General features: G+C 37.3%; 1 protein-coding gene and 1 long non-coding RNA gene across 3 annotated transcripts in view; both read left to right on the top strand.

Moving 5' to 3' along the window:
- The window catches only part of TRIQK (triple QxxK/R motif containing), a 58,808-nt gene extending 38,445 nt beyond the window's left edge, over positions 1-20,363 (top strand). For both annotated transcript variants that reach the window (XM_062604590.1, XM_062604591.1), the window contains 2 exons: positions 9,392-9,477; positions 18,886-20,363. In XM_062604590.1, coding sequence (XP_062460574.1) covers positions 9,392-9,477; positions 18,886-18,999 — 200 coding nt within the window. In that variant the 3' untranslated portion in view covers positions 19,000-20,363. The remainder of the gene's footprint in view (positions 1-9,391; positions 9,478-18,885) is intronic.
- LOC134156508 (uncharacterized) overlaps positions 1-22,517 on the top strand; it is a 165,082-nt gene extending 142,565 nt beyond the window's left edge. Inside the window, exon 2 of the long non-coding RNA XR_009961938.1 lies at positions 21,863-22,517. This is a non-coding gene — a long non-coding RNA (uncharacterized LOC134156508). The remainder of the gene's footprint in view (positions 1-21,862) is intronic.
- The last annotated feature ends 200 nt before the right edge of the window (positions 22,518-22,717 follow it).

Raw genomic sequence — 22,717 nt, forward strand, 5'->3', positions numbered from 1 at the left:
CCTCCATCTTCCTAAAAAGCTCTGTTTCTAGTTATTTCAGGATATATCACATTTTCCTCTATTTGCAGCCAACAAAGTTAATAAAATCAGCATAAGCCAAATGGGAGCTGGGCGCAGTCTGTCTCAGAAAGGCAGAAAGATTCTGTGTGTGCTGCATGTCCCGCTTACCACGCCTTATGCTGCCTTTTCATACCTCTCATCATCAAAGAAATAGTACAATAGTTTCTGTTGTTCAAAAATCATCTAATCAAATGTTTGGAAGAAATGTGGCTTTTAAGTACATTAATGGTAGTTACTTCACTCCTAAGCAGTAGTATTTTTGTTTTGCTTTTCTTATTTTCAGAATTTGTACTAAACCATGGTTGTTTATGTAGAAATGTGACTACTAGTAGCTGTTCCATAGCAAAGTAATAAAAATGTGCACAAAACTGCATGGGCACATCAATGTGTGTATATATTATGTAGGTGGAAAAGAAAAGAACCAGAACAACCACCCGGTGATCTGTTTCAGATTACTTGTGTTAGTTTATTTTTAAGGAAGGTATGTGATGTTTTCATAGCTGTCTGAGTAGGAAATGTTAAGGATGTTGTTGGAAAAAAGAAGAACATCACCATCCCTCAAAGTGTTCAAAAACTGTGTGGGTGAGGCACTTAGGGCATGGTTTAGTGGTGGATGTGGCAGTGATGCTGTAACGGTTGGACTTGATGATTTTAAAAGATCTTTTTGAATCTAGTTTATACGATGATCCTGTGTATGTTCAAGATAGATACTCTTTAACCTGGAGCTCTTATGTTTTAGTGGCTGTAGGCATGCACCTGTTGGGCTTGAGTTAAAGACTGTAAAAGTTCATTTAGCATTGAAAGGGATGAAAAAGGACTGCCCATCAAATAATATCTGTTAAGCATCAATATTTTTAGTGCTGTTCTTCAGATCTTTTCTTAAGGTCTTGCAGTTAATTGAGTATATTCTACAGGTATTGAAAACAATGAAATTACCTGACTAACCAGCTGATTTAAAAGTACTGGTGTTCTTTTTTGGATTGTACATTACTGATAACCAGTTTACTGAAGTTCTTTTCTTAATTGCTTATATAGATTTTTAAAATATTCCTTAAAAGAAGAATCAGAAAAGATGGTAATTTAAATAGGTTCTTAATTACTCATTAAAATCAACATGTGTCTAATACAAATTTAAAATGTAAAGCATTTATTTAATGAAATGCTGCTTTTCATAGCAACTCATAGCAAATTCTGAGAGATTTTCTAAGGGATTCTGTTTCCAATGAGAATATTATATTTAACAGATATTTCTAGACTTCTAATTTGAAATCAGGGAAAGATAGCAATAATTAAATGGGTATATTATGCTATACTTAAGAATGCTTTATATTTTGTGTTATTGGTTTGTTTTTTTTTAATCTTGCATGCAGCATAAAAGGAACTTATTCATTTTAATGCATCCTTCTTGTTGGCTTAAAGCTGAAATATAGTTGCTTGAAAATTAATTTACCCCTCATGAATGACTGGTTGGATTATCTTTGTAGCATTAAATGTCAACCCTGAGCTCAGAGCACATTGTGTCTATGGTAAAAAGTTGTCCCTGAGCACTTAATGTTGTGTTAAATGATGATGTGTCCTTTGCAAATGTATTATTAGTGTCAAGCTGTTCCGTCTCTCAGGATTGAAAAATGGTCAGTGATTTGAGCTGCCATTAAACCTGTATAAAATAGAGAGGCTGTAGGGGGTTTTCATGCCTTTTCTGAGTACAGACATACATACTCATAAGTAGGAATAAGACACATCAAAATGTTTCTGTTAACCTAAGACTCAAAAAACTCCCTTTGGAATCATAGCAATTAAAAATAAGAATATCTCACTTCTTCTCAGGAAAAGAATGGTCACTGAATATGTCTGTGTGACACTAAGAGCACAAAAACCAGTAATAAACACTTGAGAGCTTGGTCTTCTTTCTGTAGACATGAGTTAGAGCTCTGTGGCTGATTCTCTAACACAGATCATAACTCTGTTACTGATGTGTGGTTTTAACTAAGTTTGGGCCTAAAATGTTGTTCCATCCCTGAAAGTGTTCAAGGTCAGGCTCTTACATTCTAAATAAATAGTTATTTCCAGGTTTAGAGTTACAGTGTTAGAGATGAGACATGGGTGTTCAAGATGTGTCAGGTGTGCATAGAGTTACACAGAATTTCACTGGATTGAAATTCGGTTACTCAGTGAGTATATAGTGACTGGTTTAAAATCCCTCAAAGTTATTTCATAGACTCATAGAATGGTTTGGATTGGAAAGGACCTTGAAGATCATCTAGTTCCAACCCCCTGCTGTGGGCAGGGACACTTTCCACTAGACCAGGTTATATACTTCTGTACACACACCTTAGAAGCTAGGTGCTAGGTACCTCTATAGATCTGGGTGATGCATTTGACAAAACACTCCTTTCCCCATGCCAGACATCTAACTTGCTGGCATTATTAAAGACACTTAAAGAAAAATTCTGCTACTGTGTATGAAATGATAGAGCTCAGTACTGAGGAGCCACAGCACATGTAGGAAAAAAAATAGTTACGTTCCCTGCTATTAAAAAATGAACTACCGTTAAGCTATGGAATTGTTGAAAATGCAAGCTATGAACTTTTTAGTCCGTTGACTTGCTGTTTATAGCTACTACTAAATTCCTTAGGTGCATTTTAGTTATGTTACTGTAGCTACATTAATGTGATTTTTATGGACAAATTTTCCCTGAATTGTCTGCCATTTAGCTGGTGCCAGGGAAGTGTCCCTGATGACTTGAAAAAGGCATATTCCATGTCCATCTTCAAGAAAACTAGGAAGACATGGGCATAAATAGAGTGAGTCCATTGAAGGGCCAAGATGACCAGCCAAAGCACAGGATGTACAAGGAGAGGCTGAGAGCGCTGCTTTGTTCAGCTCCAAAAGGCTAAGCTGAGGTGTAACTGCTGTCTACAATTTTAATAGAAAGCTACAGACAGGGTCAAGCCTAACTTTTCTCAAAGGTGTGCAATGGTAGGACAAGAGGCAAGTTAGAACATGGAAATTCCCATTGGGTAGGAGAATAATGGTTTTACCAGAAGGATGGTCAAATGTTGGAAAAGGTTGCTCAGGGAGACTGTGGAACCTCCACCTTTGGACATACTCCAAACTCAGCTACCCTAGCTTCCTGAGCAACTACAGCTTTACAGTCCCTTCATGAGTGTGATGTTTTCTCTATAGTAATAAAGTACTAAGTAATGTGGCCATGTCCACAAATTTCCTGAGTCCAGATAAAATCATGTAGGAAACTAGTTCTTCTCCAATTGTCCTTTAGATCTTTAGTTTCTTTGCCTCCAATTTATTCTGCTTAACCTTAGAAGTGAAACCAGTCCGCCTGATTTGGGTGCTGAACATCAGTAGGTTCTTGCTGTTGCTGATGGCAGTAAAGTAGTCACTGCCAGGGAGCACTTTAGGCTGTCCTAGACTGCTGTCAGTCACTCTTTGGAGGAATCTATGTATGGAAAGTGAAAGAGACCTAAACAAGCAATCACCTAAATCTGGAGTTAGGTGCAGTGGCTGTGGCTTTCTGTGTATTGCATGTAAGGAAGTTGTGGAGGATAACATGATGGAACCTTCCTCCTTCATGGACCTTCACCCGTGCCAGTGAGATCTTTTTCCTTTCCCTCTGTTACAGCAGGGAAAAGGAGGGGATGCTTGCAGCCTGACTGGGAATCCTGCAAAGACCAGAGTACCATTTTCTTGTTCTATGTTTGTTTTGTGGGGTTTTGTAGAGTGTTCCTAGAACCTTCACTAATTCAGATCAATAGTCATAACAAGAACGCTGATTTCAGCTTAACTAGGTGTGTGATTTCACACTTCCAGTTTGACAGTAAAGCCACAGTATGTCTCTGGTTTCTAATTAGCTATGTATACATTGTAGTATGGGTTTCAGCATCAGTTACATTAATGTACTTCAGTTAAACTACTACTGGTAACTGAAATTTAGCCAGTAGTTGTATTTTTATTACACCTTAAACAATACTTTAACATATGAAATGTGTTGCTACTGTATGGAAAATGTCTTACTAATGTTTTGATTATGACTATAATACCAGCACAGGAAGATTCAGGACAGCAGTTTGTTACTTGTTACAAATTATAGTGAAAGTGTTGAAAGGAATTTTAAATCTGTAATGCTGATTAGCAAATTTTACTATCTGTCAGGTTTTTTGGCATGCTGTAAATAACTCATCTTCAAATAATTTGTCTCAGTAATTAAATTTAGATTGCGCATTTCTCATTTCAAATATTTTGACTCTTATCTATTTGCTTTTCCATTGTGGCTTAATTGGTGTGGTCTATATAAATGGACAATAAATTTATATACCTTTGTTATAAAGATCAGTCAGTGAATAGAACTTGGTATTCATCCCAGACAGAATTATGATTGAATGTATTTGCAAGATTAAAGCACTGAATTTACTTTTTTCTAATTAAAGGCAATTAAAGATTTGCAGACACAAATAAAAGACAATGAATTGAGGAATAAGTATAAGAGCAAGTCCATTTGCAGGTGAAAAGAAGTGCCTTTCAAGCAGAACCAGCTGTATTTTCATTGAAAGAATAACAGTTTAGGGAGCTTTTCTGCATGTGCTTGCTTGATAGCATAATGTACTCATAAGCAGCTTACGCAGTACAGTGTTCAGAAAATAGCAGTGCATTAATTTTTAAAGCAGCAAATGCAGGAAAAGAGCAATGCTGCCACATGATGATAATGAAGGTGGATATTGTAAAGTCTACTGAAAGAAAAGAAATCAGGGAGCTCCTGAAATGTGAACATTTATAAAACAATAACTAGATATTCATATGATAATAAGCTTGGACAGCAGCATCAACAAAGGCCAAAGATGCAGTCCTGTTTCTGCTTAAGCCTGATGAATTGAAAGGCAGAGAGGCAGTCTTTAGTCTGTTATTCAATTCCAGTAATGAGCTATTGTTAGAATGAAAAAGTAAATATCTAGAAGAGCTGGGAATATTTTTTTTTTTTTTCCTCATGAAGTATTCTAGAGATTTGTTCAGGTTTTGTCTTTATGGCAGCATCTTCAAACAGAGTCATAAATAGAGTCAGTTTTCTTAAATATAGTGCTCAGCATGTTGCATTCCCAGTTACATGCAGAGCTTGGTATGTATACAACCATACAGCGTTATGCATACTACCTGGTAATGTCACAGTATTTCTGCAGACTAAAAAACCAGTCACCCAGAACTTCATGAACTTTTCTAGCTCATATGTATTATTTAGTTTGATTTTTGCGTTACTCATAGTGTCACTGAAGGTTTAAGTCAAGAAAAATACTGAATATAGAAGATCAGGTCATCCGTAGTATGTTAGGAAAATTACTAAATAGAAGATACATAGGATCTCAATTTGCCTTATGAGTAGAGATAAATAACAAAAATTATTTTCAAATCCATAAATTTTATTCCTAGCTACATGAGGAGAAACAAAATCATGTTATGTATTATGTGAATCCCAGTACTTGCTCTAAGGGAGACACTTTGTCATTTTTCGCAGTACAGCTTTGTTTTATAGTGAAAAAAGTCCCTATATTTCACCTTGTCTTCATCCTTTTCTAATTCCACACCTAGTAGAATAGTCTTCATTTCTACCTTTGGAAAGCTTTCCAAGCTGGATCTGTAAACAGGGCACAACTCAGTTCAGCTGCTACTGAGGTCACTTTGCCACCAAAGGAGTGGGAAAAAATGTGTAAGAAGGATAGAAGGAAAGGGCAAGATGAAGGTTGAGCTCTGGAGAGCTTCCAAAGGGCAAAGGCATCTTCAAGCGCTGAAATGGAAAGGTGGATGGTCTTTGCACAGGGTCCTGGGAGGAACTGACGGGAGGCAGGAAAAGAAGAGAGATGATGGCTGTAGTCAGTAGGAACAGACTTAACAGACTAGTTCCTTGGCCTTAAAAATGGAACGTGTTGACTTACAAAAAGTTGTAAGGAAAGAAGTGGCAAATTTGTAAGAAAAAAAATTAAAAAAAGGAAATTAGGGTAAGTCATAAAACAATGAAGAAAAGCTGGCACTGAAGTTTGAGAGGGTATTAATTAATAACACTAGTGAGAAGTAGAAGAGGAAGGGATTTTGCTTAAGTAATACAAAAAGTAAGATTTGGTCTGGAAATTCTCCAGTTCTGTCTTTTTGGTTTCTTCTTGCCTCTGTATGTTCCCTCGGGAAAACTCCGTGTCTTGAATAGACATTGGATAAAGCAGACAAATGGGGCTTTGTCTGATGAGTCCGCCTTAACTGGCTTTGATGGTCACTTCCTGGGAAGAAGAAACAGCTTAATCGTGATGACTCTTGACAGATAAATGTACAAGAAAGCTAGCAGGGTAAGTGAGATAAAACTAGAAGACATTAGGAGTGTGAATATACGTATTCCAACTGGCTGAATTTGCAGGCCTGAAAGAACATAGGGGGCCTCTATTATCTAGTTCTATTTGTTTTCCAGGTGGCAGTGATCAGTATTCACGTGGTAGGGGCTTTGCATTTCATAGTTCTTTATAGTTCTGTAGTGCAGATGTCTTTCCCAAGGCCTCAGAAAGTTCAGATCTTTTAAAAGTCTTTCAGTACAAGTGCTGAATCTGGTTTTCATTGCAAGAACTCCACAGATGCCCTTTTTAAACTTTTGCACTTCGTGGACTCAGACTGTTTCCCTACCTCCCTACCTTTTTTTTTTTTTTTTTTTCATTTTGGCTATCACATTTAGCAAGGAGAGTGGTAAATTAATGGCAGGTGCATAGATTTGGAGGACTACCAGCTCTAGAGTCATTGTTGAAATAGCCTGTTTGTTATGCAGGGGGGTTAGTTGTTCATATCAGATTTAATATAACTCTGGAAGTATTCTCTAGATAAGTAGAATCCAGTCTTAGCCATAGCCATGATAAACAGTAGCATAGTGCCTGAAACCAAGGGAAAGAGCACCAATAAGCTTTCCATTTTCTAATGATAGATTTGGTTCTGCCAATATATGCAGTTCACACACTGGGTCTCCTGTGCAATGTTTATTCCTGCTTGTATCACCTTCACAGTTGACCTTTGGAGAGAAAGAGGGAGAATAGGCCATTGGAGGAAGGGTAGATGGGTTTCAGTAGCTCACTTGTTTCCCATTCCTAATGATCCTTACAAAGCTTCATTATCTAATGCTGTTGCATCACTGGAAGGGAAACCTCTGACTATCCTGCTTTATTTACCCCAGGTGGGAGAGCAGTAAACCTGAATTATGAGAACTGAAATTGAACTTAGTCCTTGCCAGTTATATACTTCTGAGCAAAGGTATTTTTCGTGCTTAAAACATCTCAGGAGGATAAATTTCTGTAGTTTGTTCACAAGTAAGTAAGAACAGCTGCATCACTTTATTGAAAGCTGGCTCCCAGCAAACAAACAAGAAAATTCAAGGCAGGGGTACATCTATGCCAAATTTCAGTCTGGAGTGAATTTTCATGAGTTATAAACTCTTGCCATTTACAGTGGAAGTTCTGACAGCTCTTTAACTAGTTCATAACAAAAGTATGACTGCAGTACTTTAGGGAGAAGAAACGTACTCTTTCTGGCCGGCTTCCTCTTATGACATAGCCATTTTGGTGGTTCCTGTAATTCTTTCCCTAACTGTTCAAAAAGCTTACTGTACTCTTGACGCATCCTATTACCAGATGTCATTGATTTCTGAAGAATAATCCTGTCCTGCAGTTGAGATAAATTGACTGGATGAATATATTGGAGCATGAGACAAAAATGGTCATCTTTTCTTCACTTAGTCCTCTAAAAAGGTTCCTTGTATATATACTTCCCTCCACCCGTAGGCATGGTTTTGGTTATTTTTCTAAGTTGTTTCAGGTCTTTCGTGAATAATACCTGACCAAAGGATAATATGGAGACGTTCACAATATATAATCCCTAGGGGTTGAGGAGAAATTATGCAATGAAGGCAAATTCGTAATGTGAGTTCAGCATCCACAGTATGCTACAGAGTTGCTCTGTATTGAATATGAGCAGTGATAGAGAAAGTAGACAGAGGTGCATTTTCATGAACCCAGTGTATCGCTGGAGAAGACCTTCTTTTCCAACTCATGTCTTACAATTTCACCACTGCAAAATATTCCAGTTTTGAAGGTGATCATAAAATAGAAGATTGCACTAGTGATTATGAATGCAAGATCACATCTGGTTGAGCAAATGGGAGTATTGCATACAAAAAACTAGTGGGCATGGTTTTAGAGGAAAGGTTGAATTACTTGAATATAACCATAATGAAAGCTAATGTACAACTAGATAAAATTAGTGGTTTAAAAACAGCCAAACACTCCTGCTTACATCATTGTAGCTTGGCTTTGGAAATAGGCGAAAAGGACATAAGGGCATGTATGCATTTAGGGGAGCAAGGGGAATGGAAAGGACATCTTTGAACAGCCAAAGCAGTTACACTGAAGCTCTACCTCTCTGAGGAGTTTTTTCACTGATTACTCTTTTCTTTCCCCTCCTTTTGTGACGGTATCTGAGCCTTGACTCATGTTAACTTAAATAGTACATAATACAGCAATAACAGCCCCTTCAGAAAGCAAAAATATCCTTGAGAGATATCAAGCATTTTATTCTGTATTATTGAGATAAATGATTTATGCCATTTTTGAGTACTTGCGTGTCCTGCTCTGAACTCAGTTCATATGCACGCACAGTAATCAAGCACTCGGCTGCACTCTTTGTGCCTGCAAGAGATAGTCCCCATAAAAGTCATCTGAGACACTTCTAGAAGATTCTGTGTAACACATTTCTACAAGCAAGTGGTGTGAAGCAGTGGTTTTATAAGCGCTTACTTGGACTGACACTCATGTCTCTGAGTTCTGATACTTGCAAATAATGTTCCGGTTCATAATGATCAACATTTACACTCACCATAATGTCCTGTATTACACATTTATATATGCATTAGGGATGAATACCCAACAAAAATTATAATGAAAATTTTGTTTTGATTGAAATGAGAGAGAAAAACATCATCCATCTTTAATCTACTTATTTGTTGTCTGATGCTTACTGACCTAAACATTATACTAGTGGATGGCTAACTGTACGTGTGTTTTGATGTTCCTCTGGAGTACTAGGTTCTGCACTGGTTTGTTGGCTCTTGCTTGTTGCTGTCATTCTCTCTGCTACCTTTTCTCCACAGACCAAGCCCCAGTCTCACAGAATAGCTCCTCTTTAAAGTGCTGGACTAGGGGATGTTTGCAAAACATTAGATCTGACTTTTCAACTGAAATAATTGCTGATATTCTTTATATTATATTTTGTGTCATTTTCCTTAAATGTGCTTTTCTACTCTAGGAAAACAAGATTATAAGAAAACCAGGCCTATGTTAAGAGCTACAAGATTAAAAGCAGAGGCCAAGAAAACTGCACTAGGCGTAAAGGTAGAGATCTGTTTGACAGCTTATACCACCTTTGTGTATATGTTGTTTCTTTTCCCCATAGATGTACTGTGTGAATATTGATTTTTGAGAGATATTGTTTATGACACTTCAAAATCTAAGTGGAATGCCAGAATCTAAAATATTTATGATGGATTGCTTTTACTTAACCCTAAAATAACTAGAACAGTTGAAATGCTGAAAGATTTTAAGTGGTCCATGTCCTTGTTATGACGCATACTTACTTTAGGGTCAATAAAGTACTGTATGCATGGAAAATTGATTTAAGTTGCAGCCACTATTTTTCCCTCAAACTTGTTTTTGAATCAGGTTAATATGCAAATAGGTTAGCAGCAAGGGTAAAAACTGAGCAGAATAAAAAAGTGGATCAAATACCTGGATATTCTAGTGGAAGAAACTTCAGAAATGTTAAAAGGAGAACATTTTCTTGTTTCTGGCAGATGAGAAATCAATTTTTTCAAGTTATAGCTTATAGCAAATGCCAAGGTATTACTACCAAGTTGTAACAGCTGTTGAGCTGCCAGATGATGTATTTGGTTGTCTTCCAGAATTTGCTATTATAATCACGAAACAGTGCTTTCTTTTTGCTCCTGATTGCCGATCTCGATCAAGCATTACCATGCAATGCAGTATGTTTTCACAACATAATCTCTTCAGTTAGTGCTGTGTGTCAGGTTTTAATGAGAAAAGGTAGATTGCCTTTTTTGTTTAAGGGATAGATTATTAACCTTTTGAGTTCAGTGTTTTTCCCTTCCTTTCTTATTAGATCTTGTTTTTATTTCTTTCCATTTTGCTTTCAATAACATGACCTTTTAAAAGTGATGTTCTACTTGGAGTACTGTTTTACTGTACAGTCCAGTTCTAAAACATGCAAGGTTTTTGCATGTCTTTCACAAATGAGAAAAATATGAACCTTGGTTCTTTAAAACCTGTTTTGATTCCATGTTTTCTTCAGTAATTCTTATTTTAAAATAGGGAGAATAGGAAAACATATGTGTAATCCTGTGTATAGTGAAGAATAAAGTTTTAGTGAGAAAATAAATTGAGAACAGTGTATTTTGTGCAAATATTCTCCTGCATGTTTTAGCAGAACACCAGCTGACATCTACGTAAGAATGAGTTTTGCCATCAAGGCACACCCATGTTCTCCATGTCACAGGATGTTGTGTTTTGGGGGTTCTGATAATAGCAGTGCACAGTGTCTCAGGTTTGCAGTTCTGCCTCTGCCTTTAAAAAAATCCCAAAGTCTTTAAAATACTGTCTTCCAGCTGTAGTATTTTTTGCACACCTGAACCTTAAAATATGACTCTGGATCATACCCAAACAGATCACAGTCATTTTGCTTTGCTTCCTAATTGCTGAGAAAAGCTGACAGAGTTGAAGCAAAAGGGAAGGTAGGTTGGGCACCTTTCCCTTGGGATATGCTTGTGGGGGGAAGGAAAGCAGGGCCTTTGTGTGCATCCTTCTCACTGAACCTGCTTAATGCCAACAACCTCAGGCTTACTAAATGTTACAATACTTCTACCAGAATATGGTCAATCCCTGTAGAATAAAACTGTGCTTCTACTGGCAGACTGTGAAGCGCTCAGCACAGAAGTGAGGCATATTTAATGTCTCAGGGTAAACTTGCACCTCCCATCTTGCAGTGACAACTTTTCACCCTGCTCTATTCCCCCAGTTCAGCAGAGCTTTGCTATGCGGGCAGTGGATGTGCCTGGAGTGTCTGCAGGGAAATCGCCATTCCGACCCAAGGAGAGGTTGTTTAGTTGTGAAGCCCTGTAAGCTCTCTCCCTCTCCCAGGCAGGGCTTGTTTTGCTCAGGCCACTGTAAGTTCTCACAGCTGTCCAAAAGCAGTCTTCTTGCACTTATTCTCCACACCTATCCCAGATACTTCTGTTATCTTCTATATAAATTTTGAAATTAGAATTTCTTGAAGTCTTGTGCTTAGTGTGACAGCAGAGTGTTAAATCACTCCTTGTCTCTTCAGGTTCTGTACATTCGCTAAATTGTTTTGAGGCTTGAGGGTGCATTCCTTTAATTGTTTCCTAATATTCAGGGCTTTTGAGTGTGCCTGAGCTATTCCTTTGGGAAGGTATCATCACAGTTGTCACCTCGTATTAACAAAGTTTTCTCATAGCAATAAACAATATGATTCGCTTTCCAAAAGCTGGAATTTTAGTCTTTTTATGTGATGTAGGCTCTGATTCTGTGCAGTGACAGTTGACTAACTTCAGTCTGTGTTGAAGAAAAAAAAAATTAGTATAACCCCAGTGTAATGCAGTAAGTAGGCAGCACTTTAAATAGAATGTCCAAAGTTCTTACAAATCTGTGTTTATTTACCATACATTTTATTTGTTTATCCAGGCTTCAGTACATAATGCAGTGTGCAGCATTTCAAAATATAGAAACATTTTCTTATAAAAAGCTAAGTTGCAGTTAGTAAAAGTATTGTAGAGGAAGGATGTTCTTTTCATACATGTAAAAGTACAAGTTGTTTGGGAAAGAGGAATATTTTTGTAATTCTCTGAAATACCTAAAACAATAAGTATCATACCAACACTTGAAACTGTAGGATTTTTAGTGCACCTTGATCCTTCCAGAGTTGTTTTGCACTAGTGTCCTGAAGAGCTTATATTCCTGGCTGTAAACTAAGACTTGGTGTAGACTTTTCTTAGGCAAAGAAAAAAAAAAAGGACTGGAAAATAATGGAGGTATTTTAGTCCTTAATTTCTACAAAGATAATGAAATTCAGATGTTGTGTATTTCACCATGAGAGCTGACAACATTTGCTGTAAAAAAAAAAAGGCCCTGTAAATGACATAAAACTTTTCAGAACCAATCCCCTGGAGATCCTTCACATTTCATTGCTGGCATACTAATTAGCTTGTCTTGTCAAACTTTGATTGCCTTGTCATTTTAATGCAAGGTTTAAAGTAACAAAGTTTCTTTGAGTCACTGGCATTTAGTACTTTTTAATTTCCCCAATGAGAGATTTTATCCGTGTTGATAATGTCAGAGAAGCAGCTGAGCACTAATAACTATCAAAAGTTAGTTCAAGCAGGGTGACCATGCTAGTATTTGGTGTGCAATATTTGCTCTTTAAGCATGTTTAAAGATTAAATATTGTAACAGAGGTATTATGGTGGCTCTGCTTGTACATGTGACACTAATGCAGATAGTGCCAAAATATATGGTATCTACTGGGAGAGCAGGACCCCTGTCTTGAGAAACAACTTGTAGAGAAAGCAGTATGCTGTATGTCTCCTGGTGTTTGGGTACGACAGAATTTTTTGTAGCAGTACCAAAAAGGGAGCCTCTGAATCTTTGTGTGGTTGTTTTGTTATCCCCCACAGGGAGCTTGTGCAGGTGGAAGCCCACCTGCTCATCCTTACCAGCTCAAGCAGCAAGGGGTCTGCACCATCAGTGCTAACTTGGTTCTCAGAGGGTGAGGAAGAGGTGCCAGCAGGAGGATGGCAAGCAGAAAATGGTTTGAGGAATGTAGAAGCTCAGCACCAAATAGGTGGGGTTTGGTATGCAGAGGCTAAAACTAATAGGAGTTCTCGGGGAAAGACTTTGTTCAGAGGCTGCAGAATGAATCACTGGTCCATGTGATAGATGATGAAGTTTTCTCTCTTGTTGAAAGCTAGACACAAATTGAACAATAGTATTTTACACCCACTCACAAAAACATAATTGACTGCAGAATACCACTCCATAGAGAATTATTAGCAAGATAGTACATCGATTGAGCTAAGGAAAAAATGCATCCTAAAAAACTGAGAGCTTACTGTCATTCTTTTGCCCATCTACTTAATCTATTGTGTAGGTAGCTAGCTCACTATTAAGAGTGTCTCATCTGGAACAAGTTATGTATGAGTAGATAACAAGACGTTCCTGGTGTATTTTGGCAAATAGCATTCTCTGATTTCATGCTGCTCATGATCTGCTAAGTTAGTGAACTACATTTGCCAAGATAAGTTGGGAATATAGTTTCATAGCTTTGCAGAAAATAAGCCTGCAAGGGGCTATTAGATCATTTGATCTGGCCTTCTATATGTTACAGATCGTAAAATTTCGTCCAAATACTTTCTAGGAAGTCCAGGCACTTTGTAAGGGCCAAAATACTGGGTCTTCAGCTTATGTGCCTCACGTAAAGAGCAGGGCGGCTTAATGTGCCACCAGTGAACAGACTCTGATGTTCCCAGTGATCTCAGTAGTCAGACTTTGATCCCTGACCTTGAAATGGAAGGGTGTGGAAAATCCGACAGGAAAACAAAGTCAGATTGATCCCTTGTGACCCTGGCCTGACCTGTATACATAAGTACAGTAATCATGGTGGTTTGAACATGGGAACAAGATGCACAAGAAGCACCAAGCAGGAGCTTAGGAGGATTTTCTGTACCATCTCAGAGCACTAGTCCATCTTACTCAGCTTTGGTGTGTACTTGTGACCAATCTCTAGCACTTCAAAGTAACAGTTGACAACAACAAAACCTCAAATCCTAGAAATTAAATCAATACAATTGGAGGAAAGGTTCCTGGAAAGTAGGGAAACTTCTTTTATCCTATACAGAAAAGTCTGAAGCACTGAAGCATGAGGTGCCTTTACTTCTAACAATATGGTACTTCAGGGGTTCAGAATATAGCACTGACCATGTAAGTAATTGCAGTCTTCCCTGTGTCCTGAAGGAGTGGAGCAGTCTAGAGGGCTGAGTTTACCAACTCCAAGGCTGGTTGCCAGGACCTCCTTTTCACACAAATCCAAGTTGAAGCTAAACCAAAATATACTTTTTTGAGAGATCTGACCATAAAAGACTCCCAGCCATGGAAGTTCGTATTTTCCCCAAAAGGTAAATGGAATGTTCAGTCATTCTTGCTTCTAGGAAATGGCATCCTATTTCAAGACAGATCTTATCTAACCACAGCTGAGCCTTGAGAGGTTCTTGTAAACAAGATAGAAAGACCCCACACTGTGAAGCGCCTTACAGTTATATGCTGTAAGCAAACTAGCTCTCATTCTTCTCTATAATAAAATAAATACCAGTCATCTCCCTACTGGAAGCTCTTCTGCCTTTGCACATTCAGAGTGCTGAGGGAGTGGTTACCCCTTAAATCCAAAAGACTTTCGAGAGTCACTGTTTTTCAAAGCAGAGTCCTGCACTTTGTAAGTACTATCGACATCTTTGATACCTGTATATATTATCTTGCATTTAGCTATATTAAAATGAATCCTGTTACTTTGTGAACATACAGCCAGGCCTTTTAGGTGACTCTGTAATAGTACTTTGTTCTCATTATTTGAGACAAAAATGATCTTTCTTCCATCTGAAATTTTTACAGTAAAAAAAACCCAAACACAAAAATGACTGTTAAAAGTTACTAAGTTACTTTTGTTACCTCTTATTAGCTGTAGAATGTTCTGCATCCATTTTTAAATATAATTTTTTTCAAACTCTAAAAAATGATGAATGTTCAGATAAAGTCTTCTGGTTAAAAATTATATGGGATGAAAAGGTTCATGATTCTCAAGTCCATCTGTGTTTCTTTAAATTCTACAGGTATCCTTGGTCAGTATGTTTTTCTGTTCATCTCTTCCCAGAAATAAGTAGGGACAGTTTAGCATTTCAAAGACAGCAATTTGTGGTACTCTTTCACTTAGTTTTAAGCTGGTTGCAGATAACAAAAGGTATGATTCTCTTTGTAGGACAATAAAAAAAATATATGTAAAAAATCTGAAATTTCCTGAAAGTGTAACATTTCCCTGTATGCATGGGATGTGATGCTGCCATACACGGTGTCTGGAATTAGAAGTTGTGGATGTGGATTGCCTCAAAGTGTTTAAGGCCAGGTTGGATAGAGTTTTGAGCAACCTGATCTAGTGGAAAGTGTCCCTGCCTGTGATGGGGGAGTTAGGAACTAGATGATGTTTAAGGTACTTTCCAAATCTAACCATTCTCTGATTCTGTGATTTATGTTGTTATAGCCAACTTTTTATCCTCACTGCTGCTTTTTTCAATTTCTGATTAGTCTTGTTTAGAGCCCAACTCTGCACCTTGCTCCGTCAGGGTGAATCCGAGGACATTATCCAAGTATTTTGGCATGAGAGACATAGAACTGTCAAAAAATGAAAGAACTAACGAAAGAACTAAATCTACATTATGCTGTTATGGCATATGTTTCCTTTATGGAAAAGTTTCTCAAAAACTTAACCAAGCTGAAATTTGTAGGATTCTACAGATGTTATTCTAAATGTAAGAGAATATAATAGAAAATTCTGTTCCTTTTGAAGGCTTCTTTGCGATTTGAGAGCAGGGATGTTATTTCCTAGTGTTCTGTTCCATGTTAAAAAAGAAAAAAAGGAGAAGAAGCCCTGTGATCATTTTAAGTTTATTTCTATAAGACTTTTTCTATATTGGTTAATTATTCATGATGAAATCCTCTGAGTAAATGGATTTCACAGAGGGATGATGGGGATGATCCATAAAATGCAGGAGAAAGGGAGCTATATATGCCAAGCGGGGAGTATTTTAACATTTCATTTCTATGCATGGCTTAAAATACAAATAGCAAAGCCTGATAAGTACAAAACAAATTAAAATGACAATATAGACTACTGTTGCAAAGACAGTATAGTGGTGTAGCATCTCATTTGCTATTTGCATTGCAAAATTTATGTTTAGAAAAGTTCATAAACTGGATACAATTCTTAAGAGAATGCATATCACTAGCTGAGAGCCAGGTGTCCTTTGTTAGGCCCTTTATTTTAGATTTTTGGTACTCTTTTAGTAACTCAAAATTAAGGTTCTTGCATAATTCTCAAACCTGGAATTTCAGTAAGGCTTTTTATTCTGAGGGTTAATAAATACTGATCCAGCCACCCAGTTCCTAATGCCTGAGCAAGGAAAATAGCATTGTTACCTCAGTGTTATTCACTGTAAAGCTTAGGCAGAGGAATAAAGGAACTACTCCTGTCAAAACAGTCACTGGGCAGCTTGAGAAAAAAAGTAGGATTTTCCCAGTTTTACTTCCTAGAAAACAGATCTTTGATGCAAACATTCCCCATAATTTTGCTGCTGCAATCGCAGTGTTTCAGAAGTGTGGCTGAGGAGAAGGGATAGAACAGGTGAACCTATTGTAAAGCAAAGTGTGGCAAGTATGGCATCCAAACAAGGGAAAAAACTTTTTAATATTGGAAGGAATTTGCTCTCTGTATCAAGCGTGAACTGTGCCTGCATTGTACGGTTTTGTGTCCACTCTCCTGAGCAGATGGAGCTTGCAGTTGTATGTCACTTGTTTATTGCATCCTCTTAAGATTAGTAGCTGCGTGGCCAGATGGGTCTGGGAGCACAGCTGTGGATACAAGGAAATAAATGAAACCTGTCTGATGCTGCTATGCCCTTTTGTGAGATACTGACGTGTTGCAACTGCAACAAAGCAAAAATCACTTTCCTTTAATATATTACTGAATTAGATGTACTTTTTTTGTTTTTAATCAAATCATATGAAATCAGGAGGATGAGGTTCAGAAGATGATAATTCTAAGAGGAAAATGTAGTTGAATTCTGCAGCAAACAGCCTCAGCAAATTTACAAGAGCAATTTTAATGTGGTAAAATAAATTTAAAGTACATCGCAATTAATCATCTGTATAAAATGTAAAGCAAAGGTTTCTATAGAACAAAAATTCCTATAGAGCACATGCCAACTAGGCAGTAGTATTTCAAAGTTTATTAGATGGCATATGTTGAATTATTGATCCAACATTCTGATGAACTAGTTAATGCATTCATGTAAATGCAAATGAAATGCTGTTCTATAGAAGAATGCCAGATTAAGGGCTAGACTTTAAAAAAGATGAGACCAACAGTTTTAACTCCTTCATGGCAGTGGACACACAAAGTCAGTCACAAAGCCACCATCAATCTAGAGATCCTGGATAGAATTCATCCTACAGTGCAGGTATCATCTCTACTCCCCTTCTGGTCTAAGGGGAGAAACAGGCATTATCAGGAAGAATTCTCTTGACCTATTTTAGAGGACACAATGAATTCTGCACCAAAGAGGGTCAGATTCTATCCTTGGATGGTAAAGGGTGTACAATTGTCTAGGTATGGTGTAGGCATCTTGTTTCAATCCCACTGGCAGAGTAGGTTTGATGTGGCATCTTCTGTACTGATTCAGATTAGTTGTTGTAAAGTCACTGAACTGTTTTTCTTCTCTCCTTTTAAGTTTATAGCTGGATTGTTCTGACATAGATGGTTTGTAGGCCAACATGAAGCTGAGATTTGTGAAAACAGTTCAGGGTGGAACAAACCAACCTGTTCCTTTTGAGCACCTCAGATTTTAAAAATGCATCATGATGATAAAGGATGAAGCAGTGCATGGTGTTAGCTGTGGAAGTCGCACTTTCTGAGAGCTCCAGGAACATAAAGATTTTTGTCAAATTTGTATTTCTTCTTTCATTGTCTAGCAAAATGAAAGCCAACACTATACGAAGTATGCTGTGCTTTCCAGGAGAATAGAAACTTTAAAATATGTCACTTTGAAAGAAGTAATGTTATAAAGAGTATGGTAATTGTGATTTATTATATTTGAGATCTAAAGTTGGAGCTTAACAGAGTCCAGCTTTAAGATAGAATATGATGATAGGCAGTCACATAATGAGCATGACGTGTAGTGCAAAAACATTTTTCTGCTTCTGAAAGCTGCTATAAATCATGTATACTTTGGAAGACTCCTTTATGTTAATTAAGGAAGATGCTGCAAGTTGCAATATTTTATGGGAAGAGAGGCAAGCACAAGTGCACATTGTTGTGCTTTTTGCCTTATTGCAAAGGGAAGGAAGAAAAGTTTCATCCAATTCTGAACGATTTTGTAGCTCCATATTGTAATGCATGCCAGGAGGTTGGGAGGTAGAGGTAGCAATTTTCATTGACTTCCACCATACTGTGTTTGCTTCATTAAAAAATTACAAATTTGTTGGCAAAAAGCAGTAACATATTGCTAGAAAACATCAAAATTCACAGTGTAAATTCATAACTCAAATTTGTGTTCAAAACTGTGGTTTATGGATTCTGTCTTTTCTTTTAAAAAAGAAGGAATAGCATAATAAAAGGATATAAAGCTCCTATTTTTAGGTCTTTAAGACATCCATCCCATTTTTGGCAGTATATCAGACTCACCAAAGTCTTTATTAAGGGAATGGATTTTATAACATTCTGAAATGGTAATCACAAAGAAGAAATCATTAAAGTATCAATGCCTTGTGCAATTATATGGCTGATCTCGTTTTGATATGTATTATAGAAGGGAAATAATATTCTTGATTTATCTGAAAATATGGTACTGTTTCTAACACGTTTTGTTTTACTTTTTTCTCTTATTCCTACAGGAAGTTGCACTTGTCCTTGCAGCTATACTGGTATTTTTGTTGGCTTTCTATGCTTTCTTTTATCTTAACATTTCCAATGAAGTTGACCTTGATCTGGATCCAGATGAAAACTAGCGGATGCAATGAATCTATCATCAAGATTTCTTCAGCTTCAACAAGACTACGTAGGAACACACAGTCCCTTCACTGTGAGACAGTAAACGATACCATTTCTTGCAGTCCAAATTCATAAGAAAGTTTTGCAATCCGTCAGTCAATCACTTTTACATTCCAGATCTCCAAAATAAGAGAACACTCATGCCCGGCAAGTGTATTCAGTTAACAGGAAAGCCAGGAGCATCCATACAATACATGAAGTTTGTTGTTTACATTATTTGTTTTCTCAGGCAGAGAACTTTGATGTCAAAAGACAGGTGCTATTATTATCCTGGGTATTGATGCTGACTTCACAGGAGGAGAGTCTGCCTTGACTAAATTTAGGAATCAAAGCTTCCTAATAGCCAAATTAGTTTCCTTTTCCTTCCCAAAAGAAAGCAGAAATGCCAAATAAAAAGTCTTTTCTTGATTTGTATTTAAAATATATCAAAAATCCCCCTCATCCTTTCCCTTTTAATCTTTTTTTTGTGCATGTGTGCACACACGCACTTATGAAGATGGAAGAAATTGTAGGGAAAAAATATCTTTCTAGAAGCAGTCTGTCACCTCCTATATGGACTTAATTTTTATGTCATCCCAGATTCTGTGTGCCTATATATCTGCAGTAATCTTTTTCATTCTTTTGCCAACTGTTCAGCACACATGTGTTCTGTCAGAAATGGCACCTGGATGACAGAAGCTCTAACATTCGCATATGCCTCTGAAATACAGTTCTTTGCCTCCTGTGCTGTCTGAACTAGTGTAAATAGAAAGTTCAGTCGATGTTGGTTTTAATTAGTGTATCGCTCTATTATTAATATAAAGTCAAAATCATATATTAATTATACTGTTCCTGCTGGTTGTGGCATCAGCTTGCTCTACCTGTTAGGAGGATGTTGTAAAAAAAGATTTCAGTTATACAATCATTTTAATCATCAAACTGATGTGAGAAGTTGTAAATATTAAGAAACCTTTTTTTGTTGTTTTTTTTTGTTTGTTTTGTTGGGTTTTGGTGTGTTTTTTTTTCCATGAGTACTAATAATTGGGAAAGTCTTGGCTAGATTACATCCTTCAGTTCTTGCAAAGTACTTTGCAGAATATGCACGGTAGATAAAATTTCTGATCCCTTTGATAACTACAAGCCGCTTGAAGAAGTTGGTATGTCAAAGCTGCTGCAGGGAGATATAAAATTCTGGCTATATCCTGTTCTGCTTTGAGTTTGCCATGTAACTGAGCTTGTCATTGTAAAGGTTCAGTTTTCATCCTTTTAAAAAGGTGGTCAGTCTTTCTCTAGTTTGGCTTCACTTTGATACCAAGAAAAGCATTGAGCCATTTTTGCTGAATGTGGCAAGGAAGTTAGGCAGATTGACTTTCAGAAAAGTAATTATAATTCTGAATTCTATTAGCAAACTAGGTTGTCTTCATCTTTGACACCAATTTCAGGGCTGAATGTTAGGTGTAGTTGAAACTGAGATATTTACTGCCTTGTTCCAGAAATGCCTACGGTTTCCTATAGTAATTTTGAAAACAAAGGGATACAAATCATAGCAGGTATTATAATGGAAAATATATTTATTTTAAATTGACACAGTTCCATTATCGCCACTTAAGGAACTTAGATCAATACAGTTAATTTTTAAACCATACAGTAACTGTGACCATATACATTATGAGTCTCTAAGGATCCACTTCTTATCTGTCATTCTCCTCATTCACTTTATGCAATGCAAAACAACTCCTCTAGAAATTCAGAGTACAACAGTCTTCCAAGAAGAATATGAAAGAGAAACATAAACATATATCTGCAAATATTCCTTATTTTCTAATTATGACTGTTACAGACACCAAATCCTAACATCTATGCATGCATATGACTTACTGTCTGCTAAGACATGCTCATGTGACCAGATGCTTAGTAACATGTTGCATTCATGGTGAAGCATTATCTGACACATGGCCTGGCTTTCAGTGGACGGAAAAGCATATCACAAACTGTCTCCTTGGATGTGACATGCTTTTCACTTCACCATTGCCACACCACATGTCACAGAAGCTGCAGACCTCTCCTGTTACTTTGCATGAGCAATATTGTTGTTCCATTAAATGCTGGAAATACTGCTTTCTTAATGTCTGCATGTAGGTCTCTGGGTGATATGTGGCATGAGAAAGATGTGTACTTACCCCTTCATGCAGGTTGTCTCATAACCTGCTTTCTGAATCAGTTAGATTAAAAAGCAAGCTATTCTTACTGTCAAATTTATGAAGCTACTATAACAGGAAGATTGTATTTCCCATAATTATGACTTATAGACAAAATCTGAAGCGTGCATATATGTGACTGAAGCAATTTCCCTGATCTGTGACTTGTGAATGAGTACATATTGCCCACAAGTGCCATAGTTTGCAGTTTGTTGGCTTCATTTCGATCAGGCCTTTTTGTTGACATGAAAGATATTCTCATGTAACAAGAAAATTTCCTTTGATAAACTGGATAGGCTTTTGTTCCATGTACATAGAAATGCATAGTTAATATTGCAGCAAATTTACTTTTTCTCTTATTAGTACAATAATTTCTAATGGGGCTATGTCAATAGTCTTTTCAAGCTAAAGGCCACCACTTTACCTGAAATGAAACGAACCATCCTTGGTTTTCTAAAAGGCACAAGCACAACAATCTTAGAAATGAGGTCTGATTCTCGTAAGCCCCCACTTGGAGTACTGTGTACAGTTCTAGTGTCCTCAACATAAGAAGGACATGGAACTGTTGGAACAAGTCCAGAGGAGGACCACAAGGATGATCAGGGGACTGGAGCACCTCTCGTTTGAAGACAGGCTGAGGAAGTTGGGGCTGTTCAGCCCGGAGAAGAGAAGGCTGCGTGAGGACCTCATAACAGCCTTCCAGTATCTGAAGGGGGCCTGTAAGGATGACAAGAGGGACTCTTCATTAGGGACTGTAGTGATAGGACAAGGGGTAACGGGTTCAAACTTAAACAGAAGTTCATGTATCTAACATAGGGAAGAAATACTTTACTGTGAGAGTGGTGAGAAACTGGAACAGGCAGCCCAAGGAATCTGTGGATGCCTCATCTCTGGCAGTGTTCAAGAACAGGTTGGACAGGACGCTGAGCAACCTGGTCTAGTGGAAGGTGTCCCTGCCCATGGCAGGGGGGTTGGAACTAGATGATCTTAAGGTCCTTTCCAACCCAAATCATTCTATGATTCTAAGTTTGCTAATTATGATTCCCCTGAGTTCACTGAAATTGCAACTCTGATTTACTCCAAGGGGAAATCAGAATCTGACCTCAAGTTATTTCTGCTTTCTGGAGTGCTGCATTGTCCATGCCTCATATTTTAGAGACTGATTTTTGTCTTGCAAACATGTGGCTTATTTTGTCCTTAATTATATCTGAGAGTGAAATATACCTCTTGGGTTTTGGACCACCTATCTTTGTATTAGTTGCTCAGTGTCTATTTTATTAATAAATGTATTTTTACTATTTTGGTGCTCTTACTCATGTTGGACACACTGAATTATATATACATTTGGAAGAACTTTAAAGCAATATAAACAGCACAATGTTCAAGTATGAGCAGTGATACTCACTAGTTTTAGAATATCTGGATGATTCTAGGCAGTTTTAGCCTCTAAGCTCATATTAAAACAAAGTGTAGCCTCTGAATACTTAAAAGACAATAA

Source organism: Pezoporus occidentalis, unplaced genomic scaffold (assembly GCF_034315485.1).
Source record: "Pezoporus occidentalis ecotype Australia unplaced genomic scaffold, CSIRO_AGI_Poc_V1 ctg87, whole genome shotgun sequence".
Classification (NCBI taxonomy): domain Eukaryota; kingdom Metazoa; phylum Chordata; class Aves; order Psittaciformes; family Psittacidae; genus Pezoporus; species Pezoporus occidentalis.